Source organism: Drosophila innubila (assembly GCF_004354385.1).
Source record: "Drosophila innubila isolate TH190305 chromosome 2L unlocalized genomic scaffold, UK_Dinn_1.0 4_B_2L, whole genome shotgun sequence".
In the NCBI taxonomy this organism is placed as follows: domain Eukaryota; kingdom Metazoa; phylum Arthropoda; class Insecta; order Diptera; family Drosophilidae; genus Drosophila; species Drosophila innubila.
The window spans coordinates 25,029,992-25,054,738 of NW_022995372.1; the positions used below are offsets into that span (position 1 = coordinate 25,029,992).

The 24,747-nt window shown below is 33.5% G+C and overlaps 1 protein-coding gene and 1 long non-coding RNA gene across 2 annotated transcripts in view; both read right to left on the bottom strand.

Annotated features, from left to right (window-relative positions):
• Positions 1-534: 534 nt before the first annotated feature.
• Positions 535-4,877, bottom strand: LOC117781797. Its single transcript, XR_004617202.1, has 2 exons — positions 4,712-4,877; positions 535-669 (listed from the first exon to the last, which is right to left on the bottom strand). It is a non-coding gene; the product is annotated as an uncharacterized LOC117781797 (long non-coding RNA).
• A 6,563-nt stretch (positions 4,878-11,440) lies between these two features.
• The window catches only part of LOC117781684 (ATP-binding cassette sub-family C member Sur), a 53,601-nt gene continuing 40,294 nt past the window's right edge, over positions 11,441-24,747 (bottom strand). Inside the window, exons 17-23 of the mRNA XM_034618488.1 lie at positions 23,703-23,860; positions 22,176-22,371; positions 18,266-18,968; positions 17,250-17,377; positions 14,682-14,976; positions 11,872-12,068; positions 11,441-11,790 (exon numbers count right to left, since the gene is read on the bottom strand). Of these exons, the coding sequence (XP_034474379.1) occupies positions 11,629-11,790; positions 11,872-12,068; positions 14,682-14,976; positions 17,250-17,377; positions 18,266-18,968; positions 22,176-22,371; positions 23,703-23,860 (1,839 nt within the window). The 3' untranslated portion in view covers positions 11,441-11,628. The remainder of the gene's footprint in view (positions 11,791-11,871; positions 12,069-14,681; positions 14,977-17,249; positions 17,378-18,265; positions 18,969-22,175; positions 22,372-23,702; positions 23,861-24,747) is intronic.

The following is a 24,747-nucleotide window of genomic DNA, read 5'->3' on the forward strand; positions in this document are numbered from 1 at the left end:
TATACCGAGTTTTCATTGTTAGCGCCAGCTAACTACGCATTTGTGTGGAAGTTTCACCAAAAAAATTGAGCGAAAATGTATAAAAATAAATAAGCTAGAACATAACATTGGTCTAGTACTCACATTAAGCATACGCCATGTAACACATTACGTATACGTATCCGTTTTTGCCGACAGCACCCCAAAAGAACACAAATGCCGCTCTGTGCCTTAGTGTGGCGCACCGCCAGTGAAATTTAAATACAACCAACTGTAATTATGAAGTACCCGTCGCACTGTGGACACCGCGAAAAGTCACACACACACACTCGCTCACACACTGGCACCACCGAAGCCGTAACTTTGTATTTGCTTAAACAGCAGCTGGCACAGCCGCTTTGTTTGCTTTTCATATAAATTGTTTCGCACAATTTTCGACACTGTTTTCCCTTTTTTTTTGCTTTGTTTTTCCTTTGCTTGTTGGCTCTGTGTTTTAAATTTTCATATTACACACATTTTCAGTATTTTTCTTTTGCCCGCACGTATTTCATTTAATTTTTGTTACATTTGTGTTCTGCTTTCGGCTACTTTGTCATATTACTAAGCATGTTTTAATAAGCCACGCAATTTGCTTACATGTTTAACATTCCATTCCACAGTTTAGGCAGTTCTCTTTGTCCGCGGATTCAACTGGAAAACAGAGAAAAGTTACATAGTTTCAGTTATAGTTAGATGTTTATATTTGCTTTTTTTTTGTGTGTGGATTTATAACCAGGAAAATTCCAACAATTTTAACTTTCAACAAACGACCAACAAAGTTTTAGCCAAAAATAAACAACAAATGGTAGCTATTGCCCTGTGGCTTAAATAAACAAAAATATATATACAAACATATATTGACGCACGACTTCGCGATGTTCCTGTTGCTTGAAAGTAAACCAGGTTAAGCGTTATGCTACTCACTGCCAGGACATAAGCAAATAAAGTGAGTATTTGTGCACTCAATACCCTGTACATTCATTTAAAAAAATATTTGTTATAAAACCATGTTGATTATGATCAAATAACTACTGAATAATATTGTTTAAAATAATCAAATATTAATTATTTAGAATAATTTATTTATTGATGATGATTAATGATGATTAATGAGTTTTAAAATATTTATTGCTAAACAAATAAGAAAATTTAATAAAAAAGCAGAAAACGTAAAATTGCTTGTATTCTTTTTAAAACTCTTTCTTTGGCGTGAAGAAAAATTAACTTAATATATTTCAAATTTATTTTTTAATTTCAAATAATAGTTCCAAAATGTATCATATAATTATGAAGTTAGATAAAAATGCTATAATCAAAACACTCCTTATCAATAATACAGGGTATGTATACAAGCGTACACAGCATTTGTCAAGCGACGCTACGTGCACCTTGAAAAGAAATAAGCAGGAGAACTATACGACCCTTTAGTTATGTTTTCTGTGGCATTATTTGAAGGTGTAAGAGCTGCCTGCTCACAAGTGTGCGGTACATAAAACACTCCAGCAACGTGCCGCAACTTCAGACAGCTGCATGCCACAACAACAATAACATAAAATGGTGTGTATATTTGCCAGAAAGTTATGGCAAAGCATTGAAAATGAAGCACGATAAAAAATATATATGTGTGTGTGTGCGTGTAAAAAAAAAAACTATAACACAACAACAGCAGAGACATTTCGAAAAAAATAGAAATAAAAGTAATACGCACTGGGATCAGCAGCTCAGGGAAAACTGAACTTCATATTAAATTGCCTGGCAATTGGATTTAGTTTTGATTTAGCATCTATTCAACTGAGCTCGTATTCAATTGATAGCAATCAAAGCAAATGCCCATGTTTCTACTATTCTATGCGAAATGTAATCTTCATGTAATAGAGGAAATTGAGTTTATTTCAAATGAAATTGTTAAGCTGATAGCATTCTGAATTGACCAAATAGTGTACTTTAAAGATAAAACTTGAGCTCTAAAAATTATTGATGGCACTTACACAAGTATATTTTATTTCAAATGACTTTTCGAATTATAAATGCCAAACATATTAAAATTATTTTGATATTGCATTTTATTATAAAATATGTTTGTAGTTTTAATTTGAAAATATCAGTGATTATTTCTGTATCTGTCAAATAATTTGGCAATAGTTATATTCCTAATAAATGACATTCAAATGGAAGTTTATTAAAAACTTTACTTGGAGCTGCGCTCAACATTTTAGTTGAAGAACTCAAACTGTCTGTCAAAAAAGTAGATAATTCAGATAAGTTATCTTCAAATATATTATCGTATTGCTATTTATTTTTTTTTTTTGCATATTAACTGTGACTTTTATAAAGTAATTTTTCGTAGTATGCAAAGAAATTCCCTAGCAGCTCAGTATTTAAAAAAAAGTAAGAAAATGTATGTATAAAAAAAAGACCACTCCCCAAAAGCTAATTGAAGACTGCAGAGCTAAAAAAAAATAAAATAAAATAAAAAAATAACATTCTGTACAATTTTGTGAAAACTGTCTGAAAAATGCGAGCATATATTTTTCAATGGTAAACCGATATGTTGCTGCGCCTGACAGCATGCAATAAAAAAAGAACAAGCCCACACACACACACTCGCACATAAAAGTGGGCGAGGGCGGGTCAGAGGAGGCCTGAAAGTGCTCAAAACGCAGCACGCACAGAGCTTTGGCAAACCGCTGATGTGCAAACAATAAAGTTCAAGGATATGCTCACATGTGTGTGTGTCCCAGAGTGTATATGTGTGTGGGGTGCCATATGTAATAGAGTTTGTTGCATACTTTGTGGTCGCAGAGCCCGTGGGTCAAGTTGCGCCTATGTTGACTTTGGCAGCCCAGTTAATAGTATATACAAACACACACACACAACATGCTGTTTGTTGGATTTTAATTATGCTAATGCAAAATGCAAGCAACACACATATGCATACATGTACACATGTACTGCACCTTGAAATGCTGAGAAAAGTTCTTTGACTTTGGTGCGGCTTCTTTTGGCCTTTTGAAGTTGAAACGCTTTTACGGGAATTTTTAGGTCAAGTGTGACAGCATTTGGCAACAATGTTGTTCAATCACTTGTTTATGCAGTAAATTAATTAGAGCACTATGACATTTGACCTGTCTTTGCCTCTCTTTTTCGCTTAGGTTATGTCTTGTTTCGCTTACATCTTCTTGTTGCTTTTAATTAAAAATTCAAACAGTGTGGCCTTTAGTCTCTCTCTCTCTCTCTCTCTCTCTCTCTCTCTCTCTCTCTCTCTCTCTCTCTCTCCTGCATTTTCTTGCAAGATATTTAATTACTTACATTTCGAACGGAAGCGGTGAAAGCACAGCTAAAAGAAAAAAGTCACCCGTTGTCTGATAATTGCTAAAGTACACAATTCTAATTAGTCGTGGATTAATGTTTAGTGCACTTGATTGTGAAGCACTTCAGAGGGGAAGCAAATGACCCTTCATTCAATTAATACAACAAATACCACTTCATAGAACAAATATGGTAACTTTTAAGTATAATTAATTGCAGATCGCAATGCATAGTTACGTTTGCTTGAATTAAATTGCCAATGCTTCAAGATTAAGAAAGTTATTCTAAAAATATTTTAAAGTTTACATATGAACATATTTTCATTTAAAGAAATATCAAGTTTTTGTTATATTTAACGACACTTTTATTTTAAATTCTATTTATTATTGTCGGTATGACACAATTTTTTTTTTCTGAAATATATTTACTTTATTATATTTGAATATCACCTGACAGCTTCAAAATCGAGCTGTAAGCATCATTAAACAATTCTCTGTCCTTTTGTTATCAGTAACTGAACAACATTTATTTACTTTATTATGTTTTAATATCACCTGACAGCTTCACAATCGAGCTGTAAACATCATAAAGCAATTCTCTATCCTCTTGTTATCAGGAACTGAACAGCAATATAAAAGGACCAACAGAAATGCCCCCCATGGATGGCAGCAAATGAAGCACACTTATTGAAATGGTCAAAGTCGAAGTGCTAAATCACGATGACAAATGATATTCGTAATTATAAAGAGCTTCAGTGATAAATTTATTCAATTTTCCGCAGCTTGTCAGGAATCATCATAAATAATGAATTCATATTGTCACGCTGAGTCTATTCCAAAGCTATAAAGCGAACCTTGTAATGTAAAACATTTTAAAAATATTAAAAGAAAGAAAATTAATAAAAGAACATGTTTGTAGTGACATAGTTTTTTAAAAAAGTGATGCTTTGATGAAAACGATTGTACCAGAAAAAAAATGTAGTTAACTCTTAAACGAATTTATTATATAAAAAAATTAGACAAATATAAATTGATAAATATTTAATTAATATTGTCAGGCTGAGTCCAGTAAAATGTTAAATTAAATACATATAAAATTTCTACATAATATAAATAAAATAATTAAAGTCAATAACCAAAGATGTGCTTAAGCTAGTAAGGCTTTAATTAAAACCGTTGTACATAAAACTCGTAGTTAAATCAAAAACCAATTTATAGCAAGTTTATAAAAATAAAAAGGAAATCATTTAAATGTAGAAATAATAAATACTATTTTCAAATCTATGCACATAAACTTGTATATATTTGGGATCAAATTCCATATGGAATTAAATATATTTAAATAAACTAGTTTTTGAAAATTTAAAATTGGAATTCATCTGTACCTGGATGGTAAATACGTGTATTTTTCTGAGCCACTCTGATTGGTTTTTGGGCTTATCACAAATCACAAATCAGTGCCACACAATTTAGGCAAACGCGCAGTGGGAAATGAAACGACCTTAGACACCTTTAACGGTGGATTCGTCGTATAGCAGGGAGTATGTGTCACACACATACACTTGAGCTAGGTCAGAGTCACCGTAAAGTGGCGCGCGATAAGCCAAAATGCGAGCTGCGAAACCGTGAATCGCGGATGTTTCAATTTACCCGCAACTCTGGGTTCCACACTATTTGCATATGTAATTTTGCCTACTTTAAGGCCACAATGCCGCACAATCACACACACACAACACTGTACTACTCTGTTAATTGGTATTGAGAATCTCGTCAAAATTCACGCAAAAAATCTGACGATATTGAAATAATGATGCACGCGACAAGTGATTACATTGATAACCGCACGCGTAGGCAGACACGAAACAACTGAATGCGAACCGCAGCGCCCAAAAGTCGGCAACTGTCGCCTACAGATGCCGATATGCAGAGTCCAAGCGCAACAGCATGAACAATTGCGACAAGACAGGTTTGTTATGCTGCCGAAGAGGAGCAACGCAGCCGACGTTCACTTCGTGCCAGCTATCAGCTGTACGCTTCGGCTATGTCCGGATGCTGGGCAGGGAGCGAGAGAGCGAGGGAGCAAAGCCATTACGCTTTTGCAGATACAGCGCTGAGTAGTTGTGGAACGCATAGTACCAATGCGTTCCACATGAATAGACCGGCAAATTTGCTTACTCGTTCACTGGGTCAGTATACACTCTGTTTGTGTGTGTGTGGAATGCCTCTCTTAATATTGTCAATGCCGCATATGGCGGCATGGTATATTTGTGGATTACTTTCAGATTTGGGTATTTGTTGCTGTTGTTGATGTTGTTGTTGTTGTTGCAACGCTTTGGCTTTTGCCTTTGACTTGACTTACACATTTATTTGTTGTATTGCGCATTTTGCGGCTGTTCGTTGCATACTTTTCGACTGCACTGTGCACTTGCGGTTGCCTTTTAACTTCATTATAATGGTCTGAATTGTACGGATTCACCTCCACTCCAAAGCCACAATCTGGGTAAGATAAACGGCCATTTAAGCTGCAAATTAAATCAATATGTTTATGGCGCCAGTGAAAATCATTCGAGCAATCAAATTGTAACGTTATCCTGCTCCTTAGGCTGCCTTTGGTCACACACCTGTCCACCTATGCCATTCACAAATAAATTCGCTGAGTTGTCATTCGTATATGAATTTAACGCTTCAGCTGATATAAAGACATTGTCCGACTATCATGCGTGCCTAACAATGATAATCAAGATATTATTTTGCTTCAGACTTTGCATTCATCTCGGATTTGAGCACTCCAAAGCTGGCACGCAATCAACAAGAAAAAACCCATCGTCCAAACGATGAGGTCAACTTCGTCAACTTGGCACAAAGTGGATTTTCATAGGATTATCAATCGGACGTTATAAAGGCACAAAGAGATTTGTACCAACAGGTTCTAAAAATGCAAAATAAATAGCTAGCAATAAATAGTAAACGATAAATATTAAACGGTATTAAACAATGTTGTTATTGTTATTGTCATATCATAGGCATTGTAAAAAATGGTTTAATTTTAATACTATTTTCCTATCATTGAATGTAATATATGCTAATGAAATTATTTTTGATTTATTGAATTAATTAAATTAATGAACATTGTTCTTTCATCAATAAATAATTATATTGAAGAATTAATTAATTTAGTATTGATAATTAAATTATTGAATACAGCGATAAAGTGCAAAAAATAATGCAAAAACAAAGGAATAATTTTCGATTATGCTGCAATCAACACAGTATTCATTACTACGATTGCACTGTAATAATTACCATTTAAAGTTCCAAAATGTGTCTTAAAGTTTAATTGAGATTAATTTTATTTCCAGTTAAAAGAGTTCTTGCATTAGGATTCTTCCTTATAGTTGAGCTTAAAAATGATCAAGTTGGGACTCATAAAAAAATATTAAAATTAAATCTTGGATCTTTTGAAGCATTTTCAACTTATACAGAATATAATAAAAAATGGAATTGATATTGTGCAAAAGAACAAAAACTATACACAAATTCATTGAATTGAAAAAATTGAGTGGAACAATATGATTAGCTAATACAAGAGGGTACAAAAGGGCAGTAAACAGTTGAGAAACAGCATAGACATCGAAACAGACAGTTAGGGTGTAGAGAGAGAGAGAGAGACAGAGAGACGTGTGTTGAAAGACATTTACGAGCGTTTGAGTTTGACAGATTTCTTTTATTAAAGCGACAGACAGTGAAAGAGACTGGCAAGCGCTCGAGCATATTAAATTCAATTGTATAAGTATGTGTGTATGTGTGTGCTGGGGTATGTATCAAAGTTGTGGAAATTTAATAAAAACAAACCGCAGTATAGACAAGGCGATAAAAAAAAGGAGAACAGAAGCGAAAAGAAATGAGAATCACATAAAGACGTCATAAAACACGTTGCGCACTTGAGCGCGTTTTACCACACTGACAAAAAGAGTGTGCACAAAAGGCCATCAAAGCAGGCACAAAGCGAGAAAAGTGGAGCATTATCAAACTCATTGCAATGCAGAAAGAAACTAAAAGGCGTAGAGTAGAAAGGAAAGTGGGGAGAGCTGGCAAGACAACACCTCAACAGTGCCTTCTAGCAGTTTGACGTCCGCAGCACTTTCAACACTTTTGCATGATGTGCGTATCAATCAACATCATCAGTCTGGGCGCCTAATTAATGAAATAATTAGCTTGCAACTTTTATATTTGCTTAAGTGCTTTCCCAGCACTTTCTTGCACACTTTCACACAAACACTTCCATTGAGAGACACACATATTCACATAAATCTGTATGTGTACAATGTACATGTGCACACGCAAACAATTAATTTCATCAGCAACAATAGACAAAAAAAACAAGCTAGACAAAAGGAAAAAGTAAAAGTGTAGCATATTTCAAGGCGCTTCCATTGCATAAACAATAAAGTCAAGGTCTACTCTAAGATACACATACATTCAAACCCTTCGTGTGCAAACGGAAGGAAAAACCTTAGAAAATTACCGAATAAGCTTGAAAGAATTAATGCAGAGTTTTTCCTTTATAAAAATATTGCTTAGCATACAAAATTCTCTTGAAGTTCACGGCACATAAAGTTTTTTATCTTGGTTTAAAAGACGAAATTGATTTAGCTTGAATCAATGAAAGACTGATTATGTTGAAAGTAAATTTTTCTGAACAAATAAAAATTCTATTGAGTTTGAGCTTCTTTTTTACAGTAGTTATCACTAGAAATTTTCCATATTATTTGCTGAAACAAAAATTAATAAATGTAAGTAATATAAGTTAAATAAAAATTTAACATAATTTGAATGAAAGAAAAAATTGTAGCTGGAAAGAATCAAATTTAAATATCTTTATTTTTTATAAATATTATTCTTAAACGTTTTTTGGGATTTTCAAAATAAATGTTAAAGCTTTACTATTCATGAAAAATAAAAATGTAAATAAGAAAGTAATTTTGAATTTAAGAGCTAACCAAAAAATTTTGAGCATGTATTCATTAATTTTTTAATTAAAAAAAAATGAAATCATCAAAATTATATTTTAAGACATTTTTGTGATATGTATTTTACTACTATCGATAGAAAAACTTATTCCCTATCTAAAACTACATAAAAATTCTTCCCTCACTCGAGCACATGTTAATCCTAAAGTCTTATGGAACTCCCAATAGAATTAGAGCAGGCCAAACTCCAAAAGAAATGGGAGTTAAAATGCCTGAGTTGGCAAAAACAAAAATTAAGAAAAAAAATAAGAAACGCCTCAACAAAAAAGGCAAAAGGGAAGGCTAAAACAAGGCTTGATGAGTGTGTCAGCATAAGCAGTTACACACGCACACACACAAGTACACCACAACAACAAAAGAGCAAGACAACAGCAACCTGAAAGCAAGAGCAACAAATAAATCAACAAATCAAAGAACTTAACTAAGAAATAAACGAGTCTCGACGTGGCGCGGCAAGCACAATGAATTAACCCAATGTATACATAGGTTAGTCTGTGCGATTAGACGGGCCGACATGCACAGACATGTGTAGAACATCAGACATATACATATGCACATACTTGCTATGTATATTTCGACATAGAAATGTAGCTTGACAGCGGCATGAGTGATTAACACTGCTGATGAGAATGAGAATGAAGATGGCAATGAGAATGGGAATGGAAAAGCGGTTGGGTATAGGAAACGACGACAAGGACAAGGACTAGGAGAGTGCGCCATTGCCCATGCCAATTATGTGGATTAGCCACAATGGTGGCTGACTGGGCCAACTGTCGGGCTGGTTGGCTTGATGTGGCAGCTCGGCGACGCGACGCCATTACTGCGACGAGACTCGACGCGACTCGAAACTTTTGGCAGCGATTTGTGACGCTTCGGCAATTAGTCAAAAGCAGTTAACACGCCCTTAATGCGAAAGCTCTGCGTCAAAATGTGTTCAGCGAATAATTTATTAGCAAACACTTAAAAGCATACTATGAAACATAAGTATATAAAATATATCAGGGATTGCAAACAAACGTAATGAGTTATGAACAAAAAAATCATACATAAGAGAAGTTATCAGGATGAATGGATAAATATTCTTATATTATATATATTTTATTCGGTATAATAAAGGAAATGTTTTTAAATATATATTTTTTAATTAAACACTTTGAGCTATCCTTCTGCTGCTGACAATATTTATGTCGAAACCGGCTGGATCGGATCAATATATATCTTATAATTGCCATCGCAACCAAATTCACAAGTTGTGTATAGAATTAATCGGTCGAATACTTAAAAAAAATAGTTTTTTGTTATATTGGCGAAGGCACAAAAGGACTAAAAGTGCTGAAACTCAAAGGAAACAAAAAATTGGTGACGCTTAATGACTGACGTTGCTCTTTTTTTTGGCTATTGTTAAAATTGCATTGAATATCGGCTATCGTTCTCTACTTCTCTATCCCTCTCCTTTTCTCTTTGCCACTTTTGCATATCAATTAACCCCTTTTGGCAGAATCGAACCAATTTGCCAACAGCGCCGCATACAACACTTCAAAAATCAAAGCAGTTTTCCGAAAAAAAGAAAAAATTAAAAATAGGAAAAAAAAATTTATTTTGCATTCAGCTTCTCATTGCCAATTAAGTTTAATTGCCTGGCAGGCTGAATGACTCCAGGGCCAACTACTTGAGATATGCATACAAAGTGTGCGCATAAAATCGCAAAAATTCATGTCCCTTTCCCCTTGCCGTCCATGCCATAATTTGTACTGGGCTTGGGCCCGCCCCTATTCGACCTGACTCTGGCCCATTTAACAATCAATTTATTCCACAATAATATTGCTTTTGTGGCAGAGGCTCTGAGGTAAGCTTGCATTTATGTTTGGGGTACATAAAATCATAACTGTTGTTGCCACATTTCCATTGCATATTCATGCAATTATTCACTGCAATTCGATGCTATGCCGATTCTAATTGGCCTGATTTAGATACGGGCGAGCCAGGTTATTGCAACTGTTGCATGGCTACAATTGGTAGGCGGCTATTGAAAATTGCAAAGAGTCAAATTGATTGGCATTTATACAAATATATATCCTGTAACTACAGCAAGCTGATTTGACATACGAGTATATTGATTTATTCTTTATTTATATCACACGTAAGTTTGAATAATGCATATTACTTCAATTAAAAGTATAAAGTATTAAGTATGAAAATTAATATTATTATTTTTTTTGTGCTAAAAATATGCAGAGTAAACATTTTCACTTGTTCCAAATTCTTTATATACAGTTTAGGCTTTTAATTTTGATTTCATTAAATTAATTAAAATTTGTTTTTTATAGCGCTACAAGATGACGCTTTCAAATTATGATAGTAGCCAGTAAATCTAATGTTAAACGCAGAAAGGCATAAAAAGAGATATCGAAATGTATTTATAAAAAATGACAAAAATAATCATCTAATTAAAGAAAATTCTGATTATTAAATTCTAAATAAATTGAGCTATTACAGTCCAGGCTTTGACAAAATGACAATAATAAAAAAAAAAAAGAATATGATGTTCAACTAAAAATAAAAAATATCGTTAAATTTACAAAATTGCCTAATAATTCTACGGCAAATTTAAACTTGGCTTTGTGTTTAATGTTTGGGACAACAGTCAATCCTATTTAAAACGGTACCCTATGAATCAATGCAGTTCCAAAGAAAATTTCGTATTTTCACGAATTCTGTTGCAGTTGGCTAAAGTCACGTTCCCATGCTGAGCAAAAACTGAGCTCTCTCTAAGCCAGCTTAAGCTACAGCTTTCAGCCCACACATCAGATGCAACAAATAAACCAAAACTGCTGACACACTTCCTTACTTACATTAGAATATGGAGGCATTTGTAAAAAAAAGTATATATAGATGTGCGTATGTGCGCAAATCATATGTCTGTCAGATCGTTTGCGACATGAGTACACGGTACGTATACGTACTAACACGTGGTCACGTAACGCATACGCACAGTTGCCAGTTGCCGGCAACAACAAATATAATGTTTGCTTTTGACAACATCTTTTTTATTAAGTAAAAAATAGAAATAGTAAAAGCGAATACTGCGGAACACAATAAAAAATATAAATATATTTTTATATAGTACACATATAAAATAGTATAAAGTATATAAATCACATTTTACACACGGGCGTACAACTACAAAGGATACATATAAATTCGCCCAGAACTAAACTCTTCTTTGAACTTTAATTACAAATAGCATACTATAATTAAGTAATGTTTTTCAATCAACAACTTTGGCTGCCATTTAGCTGCTCTCTCTTATAGAGTAGTCCATGGAAAAGTGAGTTAGATTGTTGCTGCAACTGCCGAGGATTACCGTCTTCAACAATCCGCCCCTGCTCCAGCACTATAATGCGTTCATAATCCAGTATGGTGCTCAGACGATGCTGTAAATAAATGAACATAGAAAAATGGAATGAAACATAAGCAACTGGGTAAATGAATAACGAGATGAGAATTGAACTCACTGCAATGGTAATAATTGTGCGACCCTGGAATGCCTTGTCTGCCGCCTTCAGGAGAGCACGCTCTGTACTGCTGTCCAAGGTACTTGTTGCTTCATCCAGAACAAGGCAGACGGAGCCTCGCAATATGGCACGTGCCAGGCAAAGCAATTGCCGATGCCCAGCACTAAGGCTGATGCCGCCGTCAGTGATTTCAGTGTCTGCCAGAGTTGGAAAAGAAACAGGTTAAAAGTAGATTCACAGCATCAGGTGGCCTTCGAACAAATAAAAATAAATATGGAATAAAATGCTGTTTTTAGTGCGTAATTAAAGTTGTATTTAATAAGCGTGACGTTATCGCTGCTCGGCTAAGCACGCATTTAAGCCCTAACGAGGCGTATTAATCTGAATGATCCAAAACTACGTGACACAAGGGATTGGGTCCAAGTACAACCCTGGTTTATCTGGATAAAGGACAAGGTTTGTCAACTTAAATGATAGTTCTCTGGGTTTAAGCTAATTGATGCTGAAATACAAGTAGTAAATGCATTTAATTGAATTAGAGCAATAGGTGAAGTACTCTCAGTTTGGTAAAGGTTAAGTATGGCTGCATTAGGGATTTCGAAAAGACATTTTGCAGAGAGGATCAAACTTAGTGGCAACGCTAATCAGAAATGGAAACTAGTCATATTTGCAATATTTAAAATTTACTAATAAATATTAATAAATTGCCAGACTTAAAATATGATTCACCAACAATCTACTACAATATATTTTCAAGTATCAGGTTTCAACACCAACTAATTATGTTAATGTCAAATAGTTTGTTGTTGAAGCACTCAAATCTTGAGTACTCTTTTAGTTGTCGTATTATTAAATTTTATTTAGATATCAGTTGGGCATAAGATGATTGTCCATTCTCTAAGCGATTTACAGCTTTCTTACAGTCCAGTTAAAAATTATATTAATATCTCTTAGTAAGCATTTATTTTATCATCCAATATATTTTTCCAAATATCTTTCAAAGCGCATAGATAGCTGAAACCTTAACTAGACACTGCCAACTAGTTGATGTGGGGCTGCCAACTTATCAACTACTCCTTTCCAACTAAATACCAGCAGATAACTCGATCTAGCTGAATACATTTTTAGTTATTTATGTATAAACTGACTATCACAAGCATTTAAATGTCATCTCAACATCAGTTTGAAGCACGTCCATAACTTTGAGCATTGCAAATGGCAACACAGAAATCTCTCTGTCCGCTTAGAGTGGTTAATCAAGTTGGTTTCACGCAAATATACTTGATGGATACACATGTAGCTACAACGTATGTATAAGCCACATGTGAGCCAATCAGCACAAAAAATCAAACATGCATGAACGTTACTTCCTGTTTTATTTTTATTTTGAACAAACATCAAACAGACAAGATGGTTAGGGAGGTTTAAGAGTGGGAAAAGTTTAGGGTGAGAAGCTGGCGAGTTGGCCAAGTCAAACGTCATGTTTGCTGCCAAAAATAAACATGATTTTTTTATAAGGCAAATACACACACACACACAGCTAGCAGAGTCACTGAGCCGCAGTACCAAAAACTGGCATTCAGTTTGCTTGCTTACACAATAAAGACAAGTATAAGCGTAATAATAAAGAGCCGGACTGTAAGATACCCGTTATAAAGTGGCGCATGTTTTACAAATCTCTAACAATCTTAAAGCAACCCAGAACTAATTTTGAATGCTCCTGAAACCAAACAAAGAATGCTTTTATATTGCAAGATAATTGTTAAGGAATTTTATAAAATTTTAAGTGTATTGTGAAATGGACATCAAAGTAAATATCTAGATCCAGAGGAATAAAATTGTTTGAAAGAATTTAATAAAATTTGAATACAGCATGAATAAAGAGGCCAAACCATGATCAAAATGACATTCCGCTTAAAAATCGGTAAAGTTTGGCCAAAGTTATGACAGTTCGAAGTTGCTCAATCCTCTGACCTAGCAACTTTACAAGTCAAAATATTTCATAATTTTTACGTGATTTTTTACAAGAAAATGAAAGTCCTCAGAATCAAGTTTAAGGTGTCGTTTTATACTAATTACGATATAAGGATTTGATTAAAAGTAAAAACTTGAGATTTAAAATTTTGAATTTTCAAAAGTTCAAAGGGGGGACCCTTAACATCATCATGGTACCATGGCTAGGATAGTAAAATAATAAAATTTTCTAAATAAATAAATTTTAAATACAGAATAAATAAAGAGGCCAAACCATGATCAAAAAGGTATTTCGATTGAAAATCGGGTCAGTTTTTTTCAAGTTATGTTGGAAGATACAATTGGAAGTTCGTCAACTCTTTGGCCTAGCAACTTTATCAGAACCGTTTCGGTTCTTGAAAGAGAATATATTTCGGAAACGGTTTTAGCTCCGGTACTTAAAATGAAACGGTTAGTTTCGGTTCTGCTTGAAATAAATAAATGACAGTCGATTCTTATGAGTCCGAAAAAACAAATGTCGGATATAATTAACTCAGACATTTTTTACGATTGCGCTAAAAAGGATTAAAACGAAGTATGGAACAATTTTGTAAGTACCAATTTAAATCATATTTATCTGATCTATTATTTGTCATAATGCTCACTTTAAAAAAGTTCGGTATATCCTTAAATTTCTGGGTAGAGTGAAGCTTTTTGTAATTTGCTCTTTACAGACATTACAACGAATATACCTCTGTTCTGTACGAATATCGGATATAACAAGCAAAGGGGGATTATATATGGTAGGATGGGGTAAGAAAAAAAAGCTGGTGCAATGTTTGGTGAATTGGACTTACCCAGGCCCAGAGGCAACTGAACATTGACAAACTCCTTCAGCTGTGCCAATTCAAGGCAATTCCACAATTGCAAATCCGAATAATAACCATGCGGATCGAGATTTTCACGTATTGTTGCATTGAACAAATGCACATCCTGTGGTATTATCGATAATCTCGTACGCAGCTCGTCTGCTCGTATCTGCTCAATGTCCACATCATCGATGCAAATGCGTCCACTTGTCGTCTGTAATACTCCAAATAGGGATAGAGCCAACGAGGATTTGCCGCTGCCCGTCCGGCCACAGATGCCAATCTGTAAATGTAAAAGGTAAGGGTTAAAGTGGGTGGATGGGCAACTTATTGAGATGTTCTACTAGTCATTGGCAATTGGCAATTGTAATATGTTTGTACATAAATATTTATCAAGTACTATGCATGCATAAAGTAAGCTGTTAAATCAAATTCAAATCAAATATGCTACAACTCTCTTCGGAGCGATGCTATTTGCAAACTGCATACACTCTAAGAATTCTAGTTTATAGTGTCGAAAAATGTAAAAAAAATGTATTTATATTTATTAATGAATAAAATGCTAATTTTTCCTTCTACCTGCGGTATTCCATTTTAATTTGTGAAGATTTTTTAAATATATTGGTATACACATTTAATTTATAAACATAATCTACTTTAGAAAATAAAATAAATATAAGTTATTTTCACAGTCAAAACTTAGCAGGTATTTAGATTTAAGCCATGACATTCAAATAGTAGTAAAAATGAAAAATGTATTGCTCATAAATTTTGAAAGAATATTATTCGATGAAATTTAAATATATTTATTTCAGCTACCCAATATGTATTCAATATTGATTTTAAATGGATTTCGGCATATTTTTTCATTACTTATTAATTTTGTCTGCATAGAATGTGCAGTACATTTTATATAATTTTTTATCCACACCACACATGTATAGTTATTCATATTGAAAATATTTTTGTGCTGCTTTAAATAGCCAAACAAATACCCAACTGACTTATAGTAAAGCGTTTACATAACTGTAATACATATTTCTGTGGACTCTGCAAAATTTTTTCAATCACAATTTCAATTGTTGAAACATTTACTCATGTCTGATATATCTTTAGCGAATTTTATACATGTGTATATTTCTACCACAATATTGGTATTAAAAGCCAACAATTGTATTTGCATATGGTTGAGAAATTAGCAAATAATTTTTGCAAATATAGTTGGATGATATGTTATAAATCATGTAGACATACTAGACTAGAAAATATTTTATTTCGGTAAATGGTTCTATTTCAGTTATTTTCTTTCGGTTCCGGTATCAGTACCGGTACGTAACGGTACACCAAATCAATTTTAAAACATGCTAAAATGATAATAATTATAATATAATAAATTATTTATGACATCAAAGTAAATATCTAGATCCAAAGAAAAACATTTTTTGATCGAATTTGATCAAATTTGAATGCAGAATAAATAAAAATGCCAAACCATGCTTAATATGAAATGAAAATATTTATTAATTTTGGCATGACTTTTTACAAGAAAATGAAAGGCCTCAGAATCAAGTTTAAAATGTCGGTTTATACTAATTACGATATTAAAATTAAAAACTTGAGATTTAAAATTCTGAATTTTCAAAATTTTAAAGGGGGACCCTTACCATCGAAACCGAGTCTTGGTCGAAAATAATTAAATTTTCTAAATGAACAAAAGAATGCAGAATGAATTAAGGGTCCAAATCATGATCAATATGACATTCCACTTGAAAATCGGTTCAGTTTTTATCAAGTTATGACAGTTTAAAGTTGGTCTTTGACCACAACCGTACCGGTACGAATGTTTCGGTATTCGGTTCTTGACAGAGAATTTATTTCAGTTACGGTCTCAGATCCGGTACTAAAAATAAAACGGTTAGTTTCGGTTAACGGTTCCGGTTACGGTTCCGGTTCCGGTGTTATTCCCTGATTTTAACATATTTTGCCAAATAAGCGATGTAAAATATTCCATTCTGTTTGAAAAACAGATTAGTTTGGAAATATTAGATTTTTAACAATAACAATTTAGCGGATTTTTTCATAGTTCAGTTACATTTTAACTTGGAAATCTTTTTGAATGCTACAGCTAAAGCTATGCATTTAATATTAAAGTATCTATCAATTAGTAAAATGAGACTTCAACTAGAGATTGAAAAAACACATTCCGATTAAATATTAATTCAAGTATAGGAGGAGGTAATGGATGTCAATAGATGAATGTGAATTTGCCTTGCTGCGACTTTTCAATCAACTATTGATTTTATACTACGTCTGGCGAAATTCAAGGCTGGTTAGATTGGTTTTTGTTTTGGTTAGTTTGAGGCCAAAGTGCACACTCGAGTATCAATGATCGGATTCTGTTGCAGTTACAGTTACAGTTTGTTGAGTCCAAAGTTAGGCTACTTACAAGAACATACTTATTTGAGATGATTTTATTTCTGTCTGTGATGGGTTTACAGTACAGTGAACTTTTTGTAAAACAAAAGGCCTTACTGCTGTTGTATAGTATAGACTTACCCGCTGACCTGCTGGTATCTTCAAGTTCAGGTGGTTGATAACATTGTGACGTTGTCCTTCATAACGCAGGCTGACATTCTCAAAGTTGATGTCGCCTCGTTGTGGCCACGAAATTGGAACGCTTTGGTCTACACAAACAGAAAGAAAAACGGAAACACAGATAAGATTAATGTAAACAAATGCTCAGAGTCGTGTTAATTTCTACATTTTAAACCAATTCGACAAAGCGTGAAAATTTGCGACCTTTTACGCCCGCAACTGTCAGTTGAAAAAATAGAAAATTAAACCAGCTAAGCAAAAACTGATGAGGGCAAAGGGCAAACATAAAAAGTTAATGAAAAGGGTTTCAGCATAATCACAGCATGATTGTGTGCATATTCCTTTTAAAATCAACTATAAAAACTTGTCAAACATCTAGTTAAAAATTAAAGTAAATTTACGATAAGTATCAAATTTAAAATATTTAAAATATTTCAATTGATTTCATTTAAAATAGTAGTAGTAGTAGTAGTAGTCAAGTAAAACTAGCCAATTTGTCACTTGCATCATTAAACTAGATGTCTTGTGAAATATATATAAGTATCCAGGTATTTCCAAATGTTATGTTTGAAATTAAAGAACTTTACAAAAGGAAATGTTTTTTAAAAAAAATTTTAAAAAATACTTGTGCCAATAAAATAAACAACTGTTAAGTTTAAAATATTCCTAACTAATGGCTTAAAACGAAAAAAAAATGTTTTTGTTATAACCATTGTATTTATTAAATATTCATTTACGCTCCTCATACAGTTGAGTTATGTATTGGAATTATAAATGGATTTATTTTCATTATTTTATTTTGGGAGCAGCAAAAAAGGATAAAAATTGATTGATTAAGAGCCAAGCAAGTGTGTAAATAATTTTGGCTAACTTTTAATGCCATAAATCAATTGCAAATCAATGAGGCACATCAATTGCCTGGCGCATAATTGAAGGTCAACACAGACACACACACACACACCAAGTGTATTACTCACAGATTTTGATGCGCCTTGCTGGCTCATTAGATAACGCGACCTTGTCGTCAAGTGCCGTCATTCTCTTATCCTTAATCATTCTCCTCGTCGTCGCCTGCTGCAGCTTGTCAACAACTGACGCCGGTTGCAAGTTTAAGTGATTGCAGCTAACGTTGCCGTTGCCGTTGCCATTGCCTGCATTTAATTTATCAGCATCTTCGTTGCTGTGAGCTGCCCCAACTGCTGCCGTGTCTCCATTAACATCAACGGCAGCTGACGTTGCGCCTGGGTAAACTTTGTCAACGGCACAAGGATTCCTCGACCTATCGACTTCATTGCTGATTTCCACAACGTCCTGTTTCTGTTGCACCTCCGACTCTGACTCCCCCTCCGCCTCCGCCTCCTCCTCCGCCTCGGGCTGCTGATGTGCATAGTGTGCGATGCGTTCAACGGAGCCCGCATACATCTCCATATCGGCCAAAAGTTTTACAACCCAATTAAGGTAAATCGGCACCAACAACGTGTAGTTTATGGCCAGACCGACCAGTGAGGGTGTTGGTGTCAGTTCCTTGGGGCTGCCGCTTTTATTGATGACATAAGTTCCTGACGACGACGACGACGACGACGTCGTGAGTGCCTCCTTTGCGTAGCTGCTGCAACTGACGCTTGCCGTTGCCAGTGCCGTTACAATGGCCACAAAAACAATGCAACCACCCAGGTAATCCTGCAATAAAAGACCAAATGTGAGAGAAAGAAAGAATGATGGAAAGATAAAAAGAGATAGAAAGAGATGGAGCTGTCTCATGTGTGCCAGCTAGACCCTCTACTTCAAAAGTACAATGGGTCTTTCAGATTCGTCAAGTCAATCAAATAAAATCTTAACTAGGAATCCTAACTGTTAAATGGCTTCAAATAAAAATTACGATCTAACAATGATTTTTGTATTTCCATTAAAAATCTTTTTAAAACAAATACTTACATATTTTTCATTTTAATTTAAAAATGGAAATTATTTAATTTCATTTTATATTTAAAAGATACGTTATTTGTTTTTGAATCTTTTTAAAAAAAAATTTAATTAAGTGGCAATTTGAATAAAGTTACTATTGGGAATTTAATTATAAAAAAAAGGTAATATTTGTTGAATCTTATAATAAATATATACTTAATTTAATTTAATAAATATAAACTATAATCTTGTTACATTTAAAGTCGATGTTATATATTCATGACTAGTACTACTGCAGGGATAATTCAAAAAATCAAATAAATACATAAAATGAAAAATTTATCTTGAACACATGCTAACACAATAAGTACAGGGTCTCTCACAGTCGAGTGCATTTTACTGTAGCCTTGGCTCCTAGTTAGTGTTCGCATTTTGGTAAAGATTTTTTCCACATGACTTTTTAATCAGCCCACGTGTGCGTTTCGTGCGTTTTGTTTTTGGTCCTGGCTTCTAAATGGATTCGTCAGCTCGTTTCTCTCCTCCTTCACATCATCGTTCAGAGAACTCGGTAAACTTTTTACTCTCTTTCATCTTAATGAAAGTTTTACCGGGGGTAACTGCCAAACCACAATTGAAAAGTTTTTGTTTGCTATTTTGTGGGTTGAGTTGATTGTCCTTACCCCTCTTATTCACTTTCTGCATCTCTCTATCTCTCTCTCTCTCTCTCTCTCTCTCTCTCCCTCTCTCTCTATGTATACATATAAGCCTTGCCAAAACTGTTGCATTTGTTGCCCCAAAGCTTCCATTTGACTTTATTTTGGTTGTGCGTGTTTAATGGATGTTTTAGTTTTAAGTGGGTTGTGTTCACAGTCAGTTTGATAGTCGATCGATTTGCACAAACAATTTGGGCTTTAATTAAAATATAATAGCTCACAAAGTAACTGGTAGACAAGCAGACAGTTAGACTTCCGGAAAAGTCTGAAGCTCGATAGGCTCTTTTCGTTATTTCTGGCGAATTGACCAATTCATTTTTGTCGTTAAGAAAACAACCGCAGGACAAATAACTTTGCTGACAAATGACTCATTCAATAATTGAGATGGTTTTTGATTTTGAAATTCTTATTTCGCTCAGTGTACAAATTTCTATGTGCTATGATGTATGACCCCAGAGGAAATGTTTGTTAAAAATTTAACTTTCCCATACCGGTACTAAAGATTAATAAAGTCTGTAAGATAGTGGGCAAAAAAATTATTATTCCCATCACATGTGCGACGAAAAAATATTTTATAGCCTACTCTTAATACTTTTGGAACTTTACTGCTGATTCAAGATTGCAAAAATTTTAAATCCACGGCCATCTTTATCAAGTCGGCTATTTAAAAAAAAATTAACCCAGTGAATTTTAAACTTCTACTACGAAAAAAATTAAGCAATATAATTTTTGTGTTAATTAAAAAGCCGCAGCAACTTTCTATAATTGTAAGCAAATTAAGCATATTAACAGTTGTAGCACTGATTAAATTATCACTTTAGGCACTCAATTAATATCAAATTAATTGGCACACCTACAGACCTCGCATGCATATATTGAGTCTGCTGACCGCACAGTCAATATACCCAATAAAGCAAGTAATTTCACCAGGCCCCTCAAGGGGGACACGCCTCCACATTTCAGATACGAGTAGATGCCACAATTGTACACGTCAACACAATGTGTACCAATTTGAACACAATCAATAGACACTTAAAATCCATAACAGACACTTGAACACTGTAAACTATATCCAGTAGACGCCCTACAGACACAGAGACTGACAGACAGTCAGGCAAACAGATAGTCAGATACACAGACAAGCAGACAAACAGACAAACAGACAGATAGACTGAAAAGCAGTCAGTCGAGGCAACTTACTTGCCAATAGACACGTAATATGTACAGGGTCTTTAAGGTCCTTAGGGGTAGGTTCCATTACCTGGGACAACGAAAAAAATTGAAATGAAAGACTGTCCGACTGGGAAATACCCTGTAGCTACTATATTATTGTTAGCTTTTTTATTCGAATATTTAATTAGATTCTAGCATCTGATTAGCAAATAATGAAAAGATACCCAGTTAGTTTTTACCTAAAAATTTACACATTATACATTTTTTTTAAACAAAAAATGGTAACCCAAATTCGTAATCTACGGTTAATTCTAAAATCAATTCCTAGTCCCCGCTATTTGAGTTGAAAAATATTGTGTTTTTAGTCCTTGCATGGATCAAAGTTATGATTTAAGGACAAATCCTGGCTTTAACTAGTATTTGGATAACAATCTTGTCAGGATAGGACACAAAAGATATTCTAATAATACATGCTTCAAATTTAAAAAAAAAAAATTTTTTCAACTCAAAAAGCGGGGAATAGGAATTGATTTTAGAACCGTATACTACAGAGCGTTTATCTCCCAGAAAACTGAAATTTTCACTTCAAACATGTATAACATTTTTTAACTTTTTATATATTTTTTAAGTTCTAAGCTAATGTTTATTCATTAAATGTATTCGCCGATCTCCAGTAAATCATTTTTAATACATTAGTATACATTTTAAAATAATGTACATTCATTGATTGTAAAAGACACTTAGAGAACAAATCTTAAAATTAAATCCATTCAATATATTTAACTTCTTGATTTATACCTGATTTGACAAATATTAATTGAAATGTGAAAAATGTACAATATATCACTTATGTCACTATCTGTCAAAGATCATTGACTTCGGCACAGCCTGTATAACCTTTTAGATGACAATCATGGGTAGTGGGTATATAGTGGGTAATGCAACTGACCCGTTGACGCGTCCGTCTAAGAGATATGCCAATTGAATTCCAATTCAAATGCACGACACACTCACACACACACAAAATATGTGCTTGTAGTGAAATCAAATGTGCATAACTGGCATATTGACCTGAAGTGCACCTCAAAGGACTTACCAACGATATGCCCAGCCAACGATTACTCGTATTCAATATGGTAAATGCAATTGTATTCGCCTCGAGACGTTTGAACAGAATTTCGGTGAAACGTGCTTGCTGATTGTATGCACGTATTGTGGTTACACCCTGTATTGTCTCCGATAGATGTGATATGACCGGTGAGTTTGTTGAATTCTCAATTCGTTGCAGCTCTCTGGAATGGACAATTGAAATAAACGTACATATTATTTAAACCGCAGTCAAAGGTCTGTGTTTGCAATATTCCAGTCACCATTTTTATTTGGGTAGCAAAAGAATTTGCTGGTTTTTAATAAATAGTATCTAGTATTTCAGAGTATATTATTCACAACTATATCTGATGATTTTTATTAATATAAAAGGATGGACAATTGAACTAATTTAATCTATTAAAGTAACATACTATCAACTTTTTTTATATAATTTTTAAACTCAACAAAGTATCTATCTAAAGCCTTGTTAAAATAAAATAAAATAAACTTAATAATAGTTATACAAATGTACACGATTATAGATATTTTACAAAAAAACTTAATGGGAAAATATTTAAAATGGAATTCTGTTAAGCAGGTATTTCAAATTATTACAATTTATTTGTTTTATTTAATTGTCCAAAAGCTTACTGAGATATTTAAATGCGTTACTTTACGAAACATTTAAGAATAACACAAATTCGTCAAGATTTGTGTGCCAAAAAGTCAACTTTAGTCACCACTTTAATAAACATACTCAATGATTATTTTAGACATTTTTCTACTTTTAAGGGAGGATGTAATCCAGATATAATCTTTGTTATTTATTTAGGACAAATAGACTCAAGGCAAATATTCATATCAGATATTTAAATGAAACACGCCATAAATAAATAACAAAAATAAATAAATAGAAAAATTTTATTAAATTTTGCAAAATCTTTTTCAACCAATTTGCTTTTCTCTTTAAGCTCAAGCATCCACAACAATTGTCGTCCAGTTATTCGGCTTGAAAAGTTTTCTTAAACTTTGTCTGCAGCAAAATATGCTTGGAAGACAATTATAAGCCGCAAATACTTAGATAGAAATCTGCTAATATTACCACCACTCGCACTATCTAAACAAAACTAAACAAGAGCCGAGGCCAGGACTGAAAAGGAGACTGAGACTGTCAAATCTACAAAATGCAAAGACCTTTTGGTTTTTGTTTCTATTATTGTTCTTAACTATTGTCGATGACGGGTGTTTGGGGGTGATGACCAAGTATAACTGCTTATGGCCAAAAACTTTTGGCTAGCAAATGTTGACAACCACCATACTACACGGATAAACTTTATGCAACAATTTTGCATCCCTTTCTACAAAAATATGTATTAAAAGTTGACTCATAAAGAAAATGGGCGTGGCAATTGCGTGCATACATATTCGTTACACTTAACTTAAGAATTATGAAAGTCGCTTTGTCAGCATTATAGTACAACAGGAAATGTATAAATTAAATGTATGTATTTACATGCAAGAAATCATCACTTACCGCGCCGAACACCTGTAGAACTTTTGTATGGCATAGTAGGCACCACAAATGGGCAGGGTAAGGGCCAAAAACCAGGGTGTAATGCTCACATTTATCAATACGGCAAACAGGCAAAGCAACGAGAACTGCAGCAACCGTTGACTAGTTGCAGCAATTTTCTGTAAATAAAAAAATATATATATAAAGTTAAGGTATTTATGGAGCAAGTTCAGCGACGTAGGTCTGTATTAAAAGGGTTGTAGTATCCTAAATTAATAAAAAGAACTATACTACTCTATCAAAAAGATATGCTATTCAACTGTTATTACTGATCAATGATATATATACATCGTCAATTCCTAAATTCGCTTGGAATTTTCCTTTAATTGTCTACTTAAGGTACTCGTATCTTTAAAAAAAAAGTTTAAAATATTTTGTGATTTTTTGTTGCCACTTTAGAAACATTAAAATTCTCTTACAATACTTTAATTTAATGGTTAATATATATAATAGAAAATGCAATAAATTTCTTAAACACTACACTACAATTTTTTAATTAAAAGATGACAATGTCTTTATAATTTTTCATAGTAAATATTAATAGGAAATAATTTTAATTTGCTAGTTAACTAATGTTGACTTTATTTATATTAATTTATTTTAACAAAGCTCCAGATGAGATTGCATAATTTTACAGAAAAGTTAGAAAATTTGAATACTTTATATAATTTTTTTAATCAGAGTAATTCTTTAATTTTATTTTGCTGAAATTGTATTCAAGTGTAGACCTTACACTTATTTAATTTAAAGTTATTAAGTTATTCAACTCATTCTTTAGTTCTCCATGATATTACAGAATTTATTCCTCCTCAGACACACTACTAACGGAGTCAATGAGTGAATATGCTTCTTTATATGTCGTGATAATATAGAAAAAAGCTCAGAAACTGGAGTTGAGGTTGGCCACAAGAAAGCAGGCAAGCAGGCAGGTTGTGCGGCATTTTGTCAGACATTTTTAAATGACTTTTGCTCGTTTGCGGCACGAATTGACAAATGACTAAATTTG